At 39.5% G+C, this 13,445-nt stretch overlaps 1 protein-coding gene across 23 annotated transcripts in view; it reads right to left on the reverse strand.

Moving 5' to 3' along the window:
* Positions 1–1,943: 1,943 nt before the first annotated feature.
* Positions 1,944–13,445, reverse strand: part of PPP1R13L (protein phosphatase 1 regulatory subunit 13 like) — a 680,831-nt gene continuing 669,329 nt past the window's right edge. For all 23 annotated transcript variants that reach the window (XM_069207788.1, XM_069207780.1, XM_069207769.1 and 20 more), the window contains 4 exons: positions 10,678–10,811; positions 10,008–10,174; positions 9,213–9,412; positions 1,944–4,699 (listed from right to left, as the gene is read on the reverse strand). In XM_069207788.1, coding sequence (XP_069063889.1) covers positions 4,664–4,699; positions 9,213–9,412; positions 10,008–10,174; positions 10,678–10,811 — 537 coding nt within the window. In that variant the 3' untranslated portion in view covers positions 1,944–4,663. The remainder of the gene's footprint in view (positions 4,700–9,212; positions 9,413–10,007; positions 10,175–10,677; positions 10,812–13,445) is intronic.

A 13,445-nucleotide genomic window follows, 5' to 3' on the forward strand; every position in this document is an offset into this window, starting at 1 on the left:
TATTTATATTTTAACAATATAAATAAGGCAATTCTATGCATGCAACTTTTCACTTCCATTTATTTATTGCAATATGTTACAATTCAAAGCGGTCACTCAACTAGTGCAATCTTAATATTCTCATGTTACTATGGCAACTCGAGTCAGGACATGAATACATTGTAGGAAATGATTAGTATTTTAATGTTTTACAAAATCGCACACATTCTGCATACCATTTACATGTCTCCTAGATAAAAGTAAGGTGAGTCTTTGAGAAAGAATACGTATTTCAAGTATTGAATCTAGTAGTAAGCCTGCTTTTAACCCAACAAATTATTTTACACATTTGGAGACATGCATTTTCAAGATTAAAGAATACTTTACGGACTTAAATTCTACTTGTATGCAATTTTGTTTTTCGATTTTGGGTTTACTGTGAACAATTAAATCAAATCCATCCCTTTTCTTTTATAATTTTAACTTTTTAATATCATGTTTTTCAAGGTAGTGGGCAGACACAATGTTGTTTTCATATGTCCTGTATACTTACCAATATTGTTAATGTCCATTCTTTCATTACCCAGAAATATCATTCGGCTAGTTCACGACAATTCTTTGATTTTCTGAGATATGGGGCTCTCCCTTAAAACCTTGAACATCTTATACAGTGCATAGTCCATTAGGTTTGAAGAGTGCCATTAGGGTACATAAAACCTATGATCCATGTATTACTCTATATTATTAGCAGACTCACCACAGTTCATTAAGAAGAAGTTGTGAATTGGTAAATGTTTGTCAACACACAAATCCGATGTTAATGCTGAGGAGCCTACTTCTTATTTTTGATCTACCATTCCTGTAACCAATACCGGTTACTGGATGACAAAATATAGCAGGGATTCATGTTAGGCTTTATTTTATAACTGCAGACTGGACATGGATGAATATAACACTAATGATGTGATTTCTGAAGAAGGGACATGGGGTGTAGCTGATACAAGAAATTCAAAATAGATAGGCAAGATAACCATAATTAATTTAACTTTCATATTTTTTCTATGTTTGCATATACTTGCATTGAATCATAATAATGTGACTTTTTTATTACTGTAAACAAATATATTGCTCATCTTTCTTTTCTGTTTTAGAGGGCTATGGGGTGTAGCTGTTTTGTGTAACAGATGGTGATCACTGAATCAATGAGATAGGATTGTGATTTGCTATTTTAAGAAAGTCTCCAAGGTGTTTCGAAGGTAGTCTTATTATTATTTTACAATCTAGTTTGCATTTTGCAGTGAGGTAATATTGTTTCGGTATACAGATATATACATTATGTTTTTATATATGAATTACAGTCTTGAAGTGGTTCAGATGTCTGGAACAAAACACACTGGTAAGATTGTGCCTTTGTGATATTTAAATAAAAGAAATTGAAACAAATTTTCATAGAACAAAGTGTTTGGACTACTTAATTTTGGAATAAATGACGGCAAAGTAATCTTGACAGAAGACGCCCAGAACATATAAAAACTATGTATGAATATGAAGTAGTTGAGCTTAAGAGTAAAGAGCATTTAGTACCTGACTTTCGAAGGCAAAGTCAGAGAACAGGTATATGTGAAGAGATGCTAATACATTGACACCTAATGTTTTCTGAGTAAAGATCACTGCCTATTTCTAACAAAGCTCACTTTTGGCAATAGCTATGACACCATTTCCTGTGATTTAACTGTGTGCATGTTTGCCATCTTATTGCTAATGTGTCCTTTCAAACATATGCCAATGTCAAATATAATTCTAAAAGGTGTGGATTAGTAGGATTTCATATATGAAATTACTTAATTCTGTAATGGATATTATTAGTAAAACTTTGGGTAAAACACAACATTTCACAGGATAATTCACAGTCCACACAGCTCACGGTAAACTGCTTTCAAGAAAATTCACCAGAGATAACTTCAGATGGTATGAACGCATATATTTTTAAGGAGCAGCTCTGCTTCAGTAGTCCCAAACACAGATTAGCATACATGTCAAAGTATAAAGCAACACAAGGTTACTTTAACAGCAAGATTTATTTTATGTAAAAGAAATATCTGTACTAAATATGCCCTCATACCAGTTTGTCTTTTTAGGGCTCATACATCACAAAGATAGAGCAATGTTAAACATCTCCTGTACGTATCACATGGATCTATCCAGCCCTCTGGATTGCATTATTGAGGATAAGGGGCAACTTGCATCTAACTGTTGACAACAAGCCATGCTTACAGGTTATATAAACATTGCTAAGCACTTATTTGCCTCTTCACCGTTTGCAGTTATCTATATATGCACTCCTTCGGCCCATTATCTATTCATGCATTTAATCAACCACTTAATTATCCTTGTTCTCAGTCAACCATCCATTCTTCATACCATTATGGTATTAACTGATTCACTTACTCATCCTCGCCAATCAGTGTAGAAGTAATTAAAAAACTTTAAAAGTCCAGACCTACTGATTGTGTCAATGCTGGCTTAAAACATCCAAGATTTATTAAGACACTCTACAATAAACATGGTTCCTTTCAACGAACATATTAAAGTACAAAAAATAAAATTTACCAACATAAACAAAAAAACAAAAAAAAAAGATATATAAAATGCATACAAACAATAAAAATGTGGAAAGAGAAGTTAAAAACAGACAAAGGATATAGCTCTAGCTATTGTTCAAGCCAGTAAAATACATACAAAAGGAAGCTTTGGATACTCTGCACTTCTACTAACAGCGGGGTGGGGGGAATTGGATAGATCTTTAAATTAATTGTAATGGTTGATGCACATGTTAGCTAAAAGGGCAAGCTCGGGTTACAGTCAATGCTCAGACGCTAGACCTAGTGTTCCTACGTTAACTGAACATTCTGAGCATGGATATTCTAGAATATTATATGGAAATAATCTGAAGACAATGAGCAAGAGCAATGTGGGATTTTGTCCTGCTATGACATTTGTATGGAGAGCACTAGACTTGCAAGAAAGGCCATCTTTGCTCGTTAGCGTAAATAAACATCAAGTCAAACCAATGTGAAGCAGCAAATCAGGTCTCTACAACAGACAGCAAGGCAAAGTATTTTCACTGGAAATTCGTGCAGCTTTGGAGAGACAGCTGGAACTCTAGTATTCCCTGTTCTTCCCTAAATGTGAAGCCCTTAAGTTAAACCTCAAAGTCATGTACATGCACAGCTCATCGATAAGGTGAATTAAGACATAATAAGGCACCGCTCAGTGTCACAAAATAACTGCAAAAGGCCTGAAATAATGACTCTCTTAGAATATGATGAGCTCTACAGCAGGTAAAATGCTATTTTGTCTTCAACCCTGCAAATTCTCACAGCATTCTTAATCCCAGATATTTAACGGTCTTCGGTGGTTGGAATATCAGGTATAATGGCATGGTAATAAACATCTGATAGGTGTGCCTCTGTTGGCACATTTGCACAGAGTTATTACTGGAGTGGATAGCAAACATAGGTCATGTGACGATCCAATTATTTGCAATGTAATTCTTTTGTCACTGAAGAAAGCAAATACACCAAAGTAGCAACCTGTAAGTTAGGTCTGTCAAACAATCAAATGCCCTGCAACATTTATGACTTGAGTCAGGGCAGTGCGAACTGAGCCTCATATTTTTGAGGTCAGAACAAAAGTATCAATGATTTGGCAAATAAGAAAACAGATTATTTTAGCACCTGAGGACAAAAGAATATGTGTGTGTGCTCTGTAAATCTTACCACTAAGTATTGTGCAAGGGGAAATGTTTCACCTAAATTAACACATGGCAATTTATACCAGAATATAATTATGGAGTATCCATCATCAGCTGTCTGGCTCGAACAGCAGATTTATTTCTCAATGGCTGGATTTAAGTACCTTTCAGCATGTGGCACGAATCCTTTACACTTAAATTCAGATCTATATATTTGGATATCATATCCAAATAAGAGTCTGGCCATCTTTTCTCTAAGATACTTCTGTCTCATGCTTGTGTTGTACACCAACTCATATACCTTGTACTTCTACCTTGTGCTACTGTTTTGTACTTACCCATATAGAATTTATACTACTGTCCCACACTGGTGCCTTGCTCTAGTAACACCAGATGAAGCTCAATGTTACTCTCTCTCATCATTCAGAAGTTGAACTAGTGTGTCCCAAGTCTTATGCACTTTAACAACTGAAACACTGTACTGCTGTGTCAGTCTTGTTATTACGCATTAACCCCCGCAGAACTCCACCCCAAAATATTGCTGTTTTTATCTGTTAAAAAGTAAGCCAGGCTAGCCTACTCCATTTCAGGTCAGTTCTTGCGAATTAGTGGTGCAGCAGCCTCTCACAAGGCGCCATATCCCCTCATCCACAACACCGTTGGGTGCCAAATGACGGTATTGTAGAGGAGCAGCAGAAAGCATGAGCAGCCGCTTTCACCACAACAATGACAGCCATGGGAAGTTCAGAAGATATCTTGCCCTATCATTTAACTCCTCCAATATCAAGGAGCAGCGTTACATTGTCAAATGTGTTCTGCCCCTTAAAGCCATCTTCTTAAGGGGTTTGGCAGGGTATTTAGAGGCTGCAATCTTCTCAGGTAGCAATGCAGATTCCATGCCATCTTTTTTAGAGAGTGTTGGTGGGATCCTTAGGGACTGCGATGTGCTCGGACTCTGGGGAAGAGCTGGAGGGGGAGAGAAAGGATGACAGGCAAAACATCAGTGATGTGGCAGAAACTCCCCTCATCTTATCCGAAAGTCTAGCTTTGTAAAAAATGTACTTGATTCATTTCAACCCCCTAGGCTCACTCCCCATAACCCCAAAACTTATTAAATAGTACCATGAAGACTATGCAAAATAACAGTATAAATACTAATCAGCTTTCCTTTTTTGAAAAATAACGGTCTGAGAACATGTGGACAAATAATTCTAAAAATGTCAGATTGCATCCAGGGAAAACCATGTACCACAATGATCACATGGTCAGGAAATTTGGAGTTTGAAAAGAGAGCGATCTCTTCTCACTCTAGCTCATTGACACCAGATACCCTGCTGCACAAATAATAGCGTATTTGAGTAGCTTATCAGAGCATAGAATACTCTTATGTGCAGGTCTCCTTTATGTATTATTTTATTCTTACAGGAACAGGTAAAGGTATTCCTGAAGACTAAGAACATGCAAATCAAATAGTGCATGCAACACTGACATTCTAGGCATGTAAAAAGTGTTCACCTCTGCCTACATGGCTGAATGGATAGAAGCTCATAGTCTGCACAGTCTTTTTTAATTTGGACATCAGCAAATGTAATTCATCTTTTTTGATTAGTCAGGTGCAATACTGGCAGCACAAGAGAAAATGATAGTGGTCAGGTTTTATTATAAAAAAAATAACAAAACTGTTCTATTAGATTAATAGTATACCTCATCGCTAGTTCATTCTATACCTGGTGGCGACTGACTAACTTTTTGATATCAGACCTTGAAAAAAATTATAAAGATGTTACCAGACCTGCAGGTCTAGTGACTTTAATACCCTACTTGATCTAATAGCAATGTACTTGAACAGTAAGCTGGTCTCAAATTGTGTGATCCAAGACAAAAATATTTTATTTTACAAAGTGACCTTTTTCTCCATTATAATATATGACAGCACCTTCAAATATGTAAGTTCAGCATTTCTGCTGTAGAAAAACTCTAACATACTAAACCTTTGCAACATGCATATTAAGAATCTAGCCCAAATATAGGGTATACACGATCCCTGGCTTGCCTCTCAGTTCACTAACAGCATTGACATCAGTGCAGGGGCAGGAATGTTTTGCAGTTCCTGTTTGAAAACTAACGTTTAATATAGATTATTAAGCATGACGTAGGATTGCACTGTCATTTACAGACAGCACATTTTCAATTGAAATGGCCACAAACTTCTCCACTAACATGCCGTTGTAGTACTCATAAAACTAGTGTATAAACAACAATATGTGGGAATTGGGTTTCAGCAAAAAAATTCATCATTGCCACATCACCACAAAAAGTGTTCTGATTTGTTTTTCATCCTATTAAAATCTTTGTTTCCATCACACAGAATTACCAAAAAAAAATGTTTTCCTATCTAATGAAATATATTTGGGAATATTTACAGTTCATATACAAGCCATTTAAATATTGTGAGTTAGAAAAAACTGACATCTGTAGCCTTTTATTTCACCATGTTTTATAGCACAGTTAACTTTACAAGCATCTCTAACTTTGCAGTTGAAAAAGAAAAGTAAACATCAACCTCCAGGATAAACTAAGCAGCAATCCGCCTTTGAACAGAGCAAATGTGACAAGATAAAAACAGGATTTAAAAGCCTCTTTATTGCTCATTCACTTTCTGAGTGAACAGAACACCTATTCTTTGTCAGCTTGCCAGAATGCAACAGTAGTTCCTAAAAATAGCTTGCTGTGATAAAATATGACTCGCCATAGCGAGTGCGCAAGTAGATTTAGACTTCCAGCAATAGATATCTAAAACTCATTTCTACACTAAAATCTGCAGGCAAGGGACTAATTTTAGAAAGGGAGGCTAATGTAACACAGCTCCTGTCATAAGTGCTGAGGGACGTTAAGTAAATGGCAACATATGTTGGAGCCATATATTGGCTACATCTGTAAAATGGAATGTGCAAGACAGGTTGGTCTGAGTAATTAGAGATAGTTATGGTTAGGAGATTGTTACTATCCAGTCCCTAGTATTTCTATGCAAAAACGAGTGGGAGAATGCAGCTAGGGGGTAGTGAATTTGTGGAACTTGGGAATGAGTGCTATGAGCCAGCCAAAGCTGCCTCGAGGACCTGGGGAAATCCAGGACTCAAAATCAAAAACAACAAGACACAAGGACATATAAAAGAAGGCAGTGATGAAGTATACTAAAGGACACAAGGGGCTCAATGTGCAAGCCCGTCATTTAATGTAGGCAGGGCATTTCAAGCTTGCCACTCGTCAACTGCAGACTGCCTTTGTATATATAAATTTATAAAGTACAGAAGTATAGTGTCTTGTTTTCAGTTTCTATTTGCTGTGAATTCTTATTTTTTTTTTTAGTATTTTCCTGTGTTTCTGAAACCTATAAAAATAAGTGGTTATCAATGTTTAAATTGTTTGCGCTGAAAGATTTTTTTTTTTTTAAATGTTTTATCGCTTACAAAGAATTTTGCTTTTATTTATTTTCTTGTTCAGGTCTACTAACAGTTCTTCTTACATGCCCCTCACTCCTTTCTCACTACCCTTCATTTCAATGCGTTCTCCTGGCCCGTCTCCTTTTCAGCACTAAACTCATCTTTGCAGCAGGCACTGCTCACCTCATGTCAAGGATGTGCAAAGCTGGAGTTATTTATGGCATTGATCAGCTGACTGAAGGCTTTCTACGTAAGTGATGAGGTTTATGTTATGGACACTCTGTGCTCCATTACTGCAACCCAGTGTCATCTTGCCCATTTACCTATCGCAGTATTCAAAGGAAGGTCAAGGCTAATGAACATTATTAATGTCTCACCTGGGCCTCTTCCTACTCCCCCTAGACAAATAAACGAAGCCTACTATTGGCCATTTGAACTTTTTTGACAGCCAACTGTGATGCTATATGAAAAATCAGTTGAGGTAGTAAAGAAATTTAAAGACCTGGAGAAGAAATGTGTCTTTTAGGTCACAACATGAATGAAGTTAGGCAGAAGAGGTGACAAGATAACCATAGGAAGACCATCAAGTTGTGCTACACGAACGTTTATAAATCTTCCTTGGTTATGCTTATTTTACATTGTTGGGACATAAATCAGGGATCTTGTGTTTCTTTGAACGTCAGTGCACCAGTTCCTAAGTGATAACTTTGGCATGCTTTTGGGTCTGTTTTTATTTTAAAACATAGTTCATACTGCTGGGTATGTGCAAGAGATGTATGAGCCACTTTGTCTTTGTATTTTGCGTAGCATTGAGTAGCATTTGCCCCACACTGCACTGTTCTGATGCTTTCTCTGTCTTGCTGGGAAAAACCACGCACAGTTGACTATTTCGCAATTTAATGCATTCACAGTGATCTAAGCAGGTGCTACTGCCATGTATCAAAACAGGTTTCGGCTCCATTATGTCCAAATATTGATGTTGGATAAAGTGATAATTAAAGTTGGTGATCCTAGAGCGATATCACAAACACTTTCTGTGCCCCTGTGCAGTACCAGGAGATGTTCATACACCAGATTCTTTTTCAAAAGTTGCACTTTCTGCAGCAAATACATTTACTCGATAATTTAGAAGATATGCTGCAGACAGCTCAGCGTGGAAACACAGAGCAGAAGTTGCCTCTGTGTTTCCAGCTGTGCTGCCCACAGTCCATGCACTTACTCCTAGAGTTTCTAAGTTATTGTATGTGCTGTAGAGTGCAATTGCAGCCAAATGGGTACACATCTTCTTTTTGATCCTGCGCATAGATGCTGAAGGTGTTCATGATACAGCCAATGACCATTCTGTTTAAGGAGACTACTCCTCCTTATCAAATGATTGGCTTTGGCCTAAAACCTGGCACAGAGTTCAGCTGTGGGACTGCTGGCTGCCACACATCAGTGTGTGGAGACCAGTGGAGCTGAAGTCATATGAGATGAGACTCCAAAATGGAAGGGACAGGGAATAGAAGTATATCCATGCGTTCACTGATTAGGGAAACAGCAGATCTTCTATCATAGCAAAAGGCTTAAATATATGGCCTGCACACATACAAGAAGGCAGTATAGCTGCATAAAAATTCAGTGTTTTCAGTTTACACTGAAAAGCCCATATTCACTTTAGTTGGGTTTTATCGGTTGTAACTGAAAAGCATATACCCTAGAAATAATCACTATTCCATGCACACAGCTGGCGTGGGTATGCCCCTTATCCTGCAATACGTCTCACAATTGGTAACACCTTCTTTCATCATAGAATGATAACACTGTTATTGCCCCTCACTCTTCACAAGGAGCACACACTAGGACTCTGATGGAGGCTTCTTAGATTAAGCATTATTGCGTGCTACCTGCACTTTATAATGATTATGACAGAAAGCTCCCCACTCACCCCAAACCTCACTTCCAGTTCTCCTACACATATGCCTCATCAAATGTAATCTTTCTAATCCCAAATCTTCCACATATGGTAATGTCACTATAATCTTTAAGATCCTTACCCCAAAGTAGTTCCTTGGAATGTATCCTTCCCGCCCGTACAAGGATGCCCACCACCATTCAGTTTCGTCCTGTCCATCACGGCGGAGGATAGTGACAGTATCACCCTGGCGGAATGACAATTCATCACTTTCTTCTGTGATGTGATCCCACAGTGCATATACAATTCCATTATTCACCAGCCCCATGCTCTGTTCCACTTCTAGGAAGAACAGAAACATGCAAAAGAGTTAACACACATTGTCAAAGGATAAACTAGCCTAACTTGGTGAGAATAAAAAGTCAGAATAGGAAAGCCATGAATTAAACAGAGGAACAATAGAAACAATAAGAGCAGATGAAAGGAGATTTACGTGATGGAAGGAATTCTTATATTTATCAGTGATTGCATATGGCACTTTCCCGTGATTCATTTTTCTCCTAGTATAACAATATACGCAATGGCCAAACTGCATCAACTATGTCTAGCCTGCTCCAAATTGAACTACTGATCCAGCCTGAACAGTCAAGTCTCCTCAGGACAGGAACACAAGCAACTCCAGCCAGGTTTTGGCCTACTTAGGTTTTAACAAAGAGCTGTAGCTTAAGTCATATGGCACAGTGTGAACAGTACCCATACCTGTGCTTTACACCAATCACTTTGGTTGGGTGTTTGTGGTTACAGGAACCTAATGTAATTTCACAAGAAAATAAATGCACGCTATAAAGGCAACAAAGCACCCAGGACAATTACAAGCACACCACTACACCAAGTTTCAAAAGACTTCGAATGAAGTTCTCTCTCTACATTCTCCTACCTGATAAATATGAGCTGCACTCTTTGTACCCCTCTCGATAAGGGTCACATTTCTCGACTGCCATCGTTCCATCACTGAACGTCATAGCAAATATGGCGGCACCATGTTTCACTAATGCCATGCAGATATTAGTGTCATTACAGGAGGCTGCACAGTGCAAGGGAGTCCTAGAACAGAAGTAAAAGAGGCGATGGTGGTAAAGAATTGAGGAAAGAAAAACACCAAAAAGGATACTCATCTGTTGTGGCTTGCCCTGGACTTTATATATGGTAAGGAAAAAGAACCAACTCTTTAGTAAGAACCCTACACAATTATGGGTGTTTCACCTGTGATCACAAGGAAGCATAATATAATGAGAGGAATGAGAGCCACTCCAAGGACCAAGATCCTAAACTAGAAAACCCAAACCAGAAAGGAGTAATGGGGCTCATGAAATAATTCTTGCCTTTGACCTCATATGGTCTGGTGGAGTTAAGGAACTTGTGTTTCTTTTTTCCTACAAGTGACAAAAAAGTGTTTGCTGAACTAAACACCAGAGTATGAGATGACTGGGTCAGGGGGAACTCTGGAATATAAATAGATTGGCAGGAGAAAAATGAGCATAATGTAACATACTGATTCTTGACAGGCATGCAGGGTGTCTAAGGAAACCTATAATGCAGTCGCTCACCATCCATGGCTGTCAGGAGAGTTCACATTGACTCCAATGTCAATTAGAAAATCCACAATCTCATAGTTGGCACCACAGATGGCATTGTGTAGAGCTGTTATTCCCTCGTCATTTGCCCGACTGGGGTCATTCATCTGGGGGACGGATGAAAAAAGGAGAAAAGTAGTTAAATACTGATTTTATGTTTTTTCATCGAACCTTAACAAGATCTTTTCCTTGGAACCCCATTTTACAGCTTCAGAATACCACAACATAAGGAGTAATATTACATACTCTAGCATGATAAGTTACCTAAGTCCAAGCTTCTTCCATCCTATAAAATTGTTCATGTGGGTGAGATCTGACCATAGGACCAGCATGCCCCTTTCCTATGACTCTTGTCTTTTAAAATCTTGCATGGATGGGAATCTGGCACATCATGGCCCTGGTTTAAATGTTTCTTGATGTCCCGTAGTTCCCCCAAATACCTTGACAATATGCGAGTACATTGGAAGTATACCAAAATCTTTGCTTACTTTCAGCAGCAGAATTTTTATTCTAATCACTTATTGGTGTGTTGGAAATGGTCCTTGTTGTGGGGTTATCCCCAAAATTTTGCTTCTGATCTCCTGTTTTAGATCCTGTGCTGAATGTAGTTTTTGCTGGCTTTAGGACTCTGGGCACTTTACCACTGCTGACCAGAGCTAAAGTGCAAGTGCTCCCTGTCTAAACTGTATTGATGATTGGTTTATCCATGATTGGCATTTTTGATTTACTAGTAAGTCCCTAGTATAGAGTACTGTGTGCGCCCAGGGCCTGTAAATTAAATGCTACTAGTGGGCCTGCAGCACTGATTGTGCTACCCACAGGAGTAGCCCTGTAAACATGTATCTGACTTGCCACTGTAGTGTCTGTGTGTGCAGTTTTAAACTGCCATTTCGGCGTGGCAAGTGCACCCACTTGCCAGGCCCAAACCTTCCCTTTTACTACATTGTGAGTCACCCCTACGGTAGGCCCAAGGGAGCACCATGGGCAGGGTGTAGTGTATTTACAAGGTAGGACATGTACTGGTGTGGTTTACATATCCTGATAGTGAAATACTGCTAAATTCGTTTTTCACTATTGCAAGGCCTATCTCTGCCATAAGATAACATGCAGATTGCCTTGAAATATCTTTTACGTGTAACTTTCCATTGGGAGCAGATAGAGATATGGAGTTTAGGGTCTCTGAACTCACAATTATTTTGGTGAAGCTGGTTTTTAAATTGTAAGTTTGAAAATGCCACTTTTAGAAAGTGGGCATTTTCTTGCTTAACCATTGTGTGTGTCTGCCTGTCTGTAGAATACAAGTCTGGATCAGGATGACAGTTGGGCTGTTTGTGAATTCACTCTAGACAGTCACACAAAGTGTGCCCTGGATGTCCTGGTGGGTCTTCCTGATCTAGTGGTGGGAGTAGCGGACACTTGCCTGTCCTTATTAAAAGCTTTCTCTAACCCCCTGGAGTGCGTCTGTGGCCAGGGCAGGGAAAGCCAGGGTCTTGAGCACTACAAAGACTTTTCTTTGAAGTTTGCCTACTTCAAAGGCAGAAATGGGTATATGTACTGGACCTCTGACCCCACAAGGTAAGAACACTTCGGACTGAGGACATTCTGCCAGGAAGCAGAGCTGGATGCCATATGAGGGACTGCCACTCTGCCTGTTGCTTTGCTGGTCTGGCCTGCTGCTTGCTGCTTCTGTCCCAGGAGTAAAAGGACTGGACAATGCTTTCTACATCCTGCTTTCCAAGGTTCTCCAAGGGCTTGAACCGAGATTGCCTCCTGTTAGAAGTCTCAGGGACATCAAGGACTTCATCTGCTAGTGCCAGGGCACTTCTGCGGAGAGTCGTGACTGGCCAAGTAGTGCCACCTCCAGTCCCTGGGCCTTTGGAAGTGTAAGTTGGGGACCTGAAGAAGAAAATCCACGCACTGACGCTCAACAGCAGAAAAATCAACGCAGTACCTGTCCTGCGGCTGAAGAATCAATGCAGCACTTGTCTCAGAGCTGAAGAATCGAAGCAGCACCTGTCTTGTGGCTGCAGAATTGACACAGGGTCTGTCTTGTGGCTGCAGAATCAACGCAGCGCCTGTTTCACTGCCGCTCCATCAACCCAGCGCATCTGGATTTTTCACACATCGTCCCTGGGGCATCAATTTCTCGTCGACCCAGCACCAAACGAAGCAACCCGGAAATCAACGTGCCGCCTTTCCTGAGAGGAAAGAATCAACGCCTCACCTCCCCTGCCAGTAAGGAACCACCACATTGTTTTTCAACACCTCACCCCCACTCCACCAGCATCGTCTGTTTTTGACACATCCCAGATACTTTGTGCTAAAAGATACAATCATTGATTCCTATGGATTAAGACTCATCTTTACCTGTGTATGATGGATTTTGGTCTTGTTTAATTCAGATAAATATTGGCTATTTTTCTAAACTGGTGTGGAGACATTGTGTGTGTTTGTGTGTGTGTGTGTGTGTGTGTGTGTGTGTGTGTGTGTGTATGGGTATACACATGTGTATGTGTGTACAAATACTTTACACATTGCTTCTGAGATAAGCCTGACTGCTCGTGCCAAGCTACCAAGGGGGTGAGCAGGGGTCAGCTTAGCTGTGTGGCTCCCTTACCCTGACTAGAGTGAGGGTCCCTACTTGGACAGGGTGAAAACCACGGCCAGCTAGAGACCCCATTTCTAAAAGGGTGCATCAAGATTGTATTGCAAAGTATAGTCCATGGTACCTTCGGTCTCAT

This window comes from Pleurodeles waltl, chromosome 9, assembly GCF_031143425.1.
Source record: "Pleurodeles waltl isolate 20211129_DDA chromosome 9, aPleWal1.hap1.20221129, whole genome shotgun sequence".
Classification (NCBI taxonomy): domain Eukaryota; kingdom Metazoa; phylum Chordata; class Amphibia; order Caudata; family Salamandridae; genus Pleurodeles; species Pleurodeles waltl.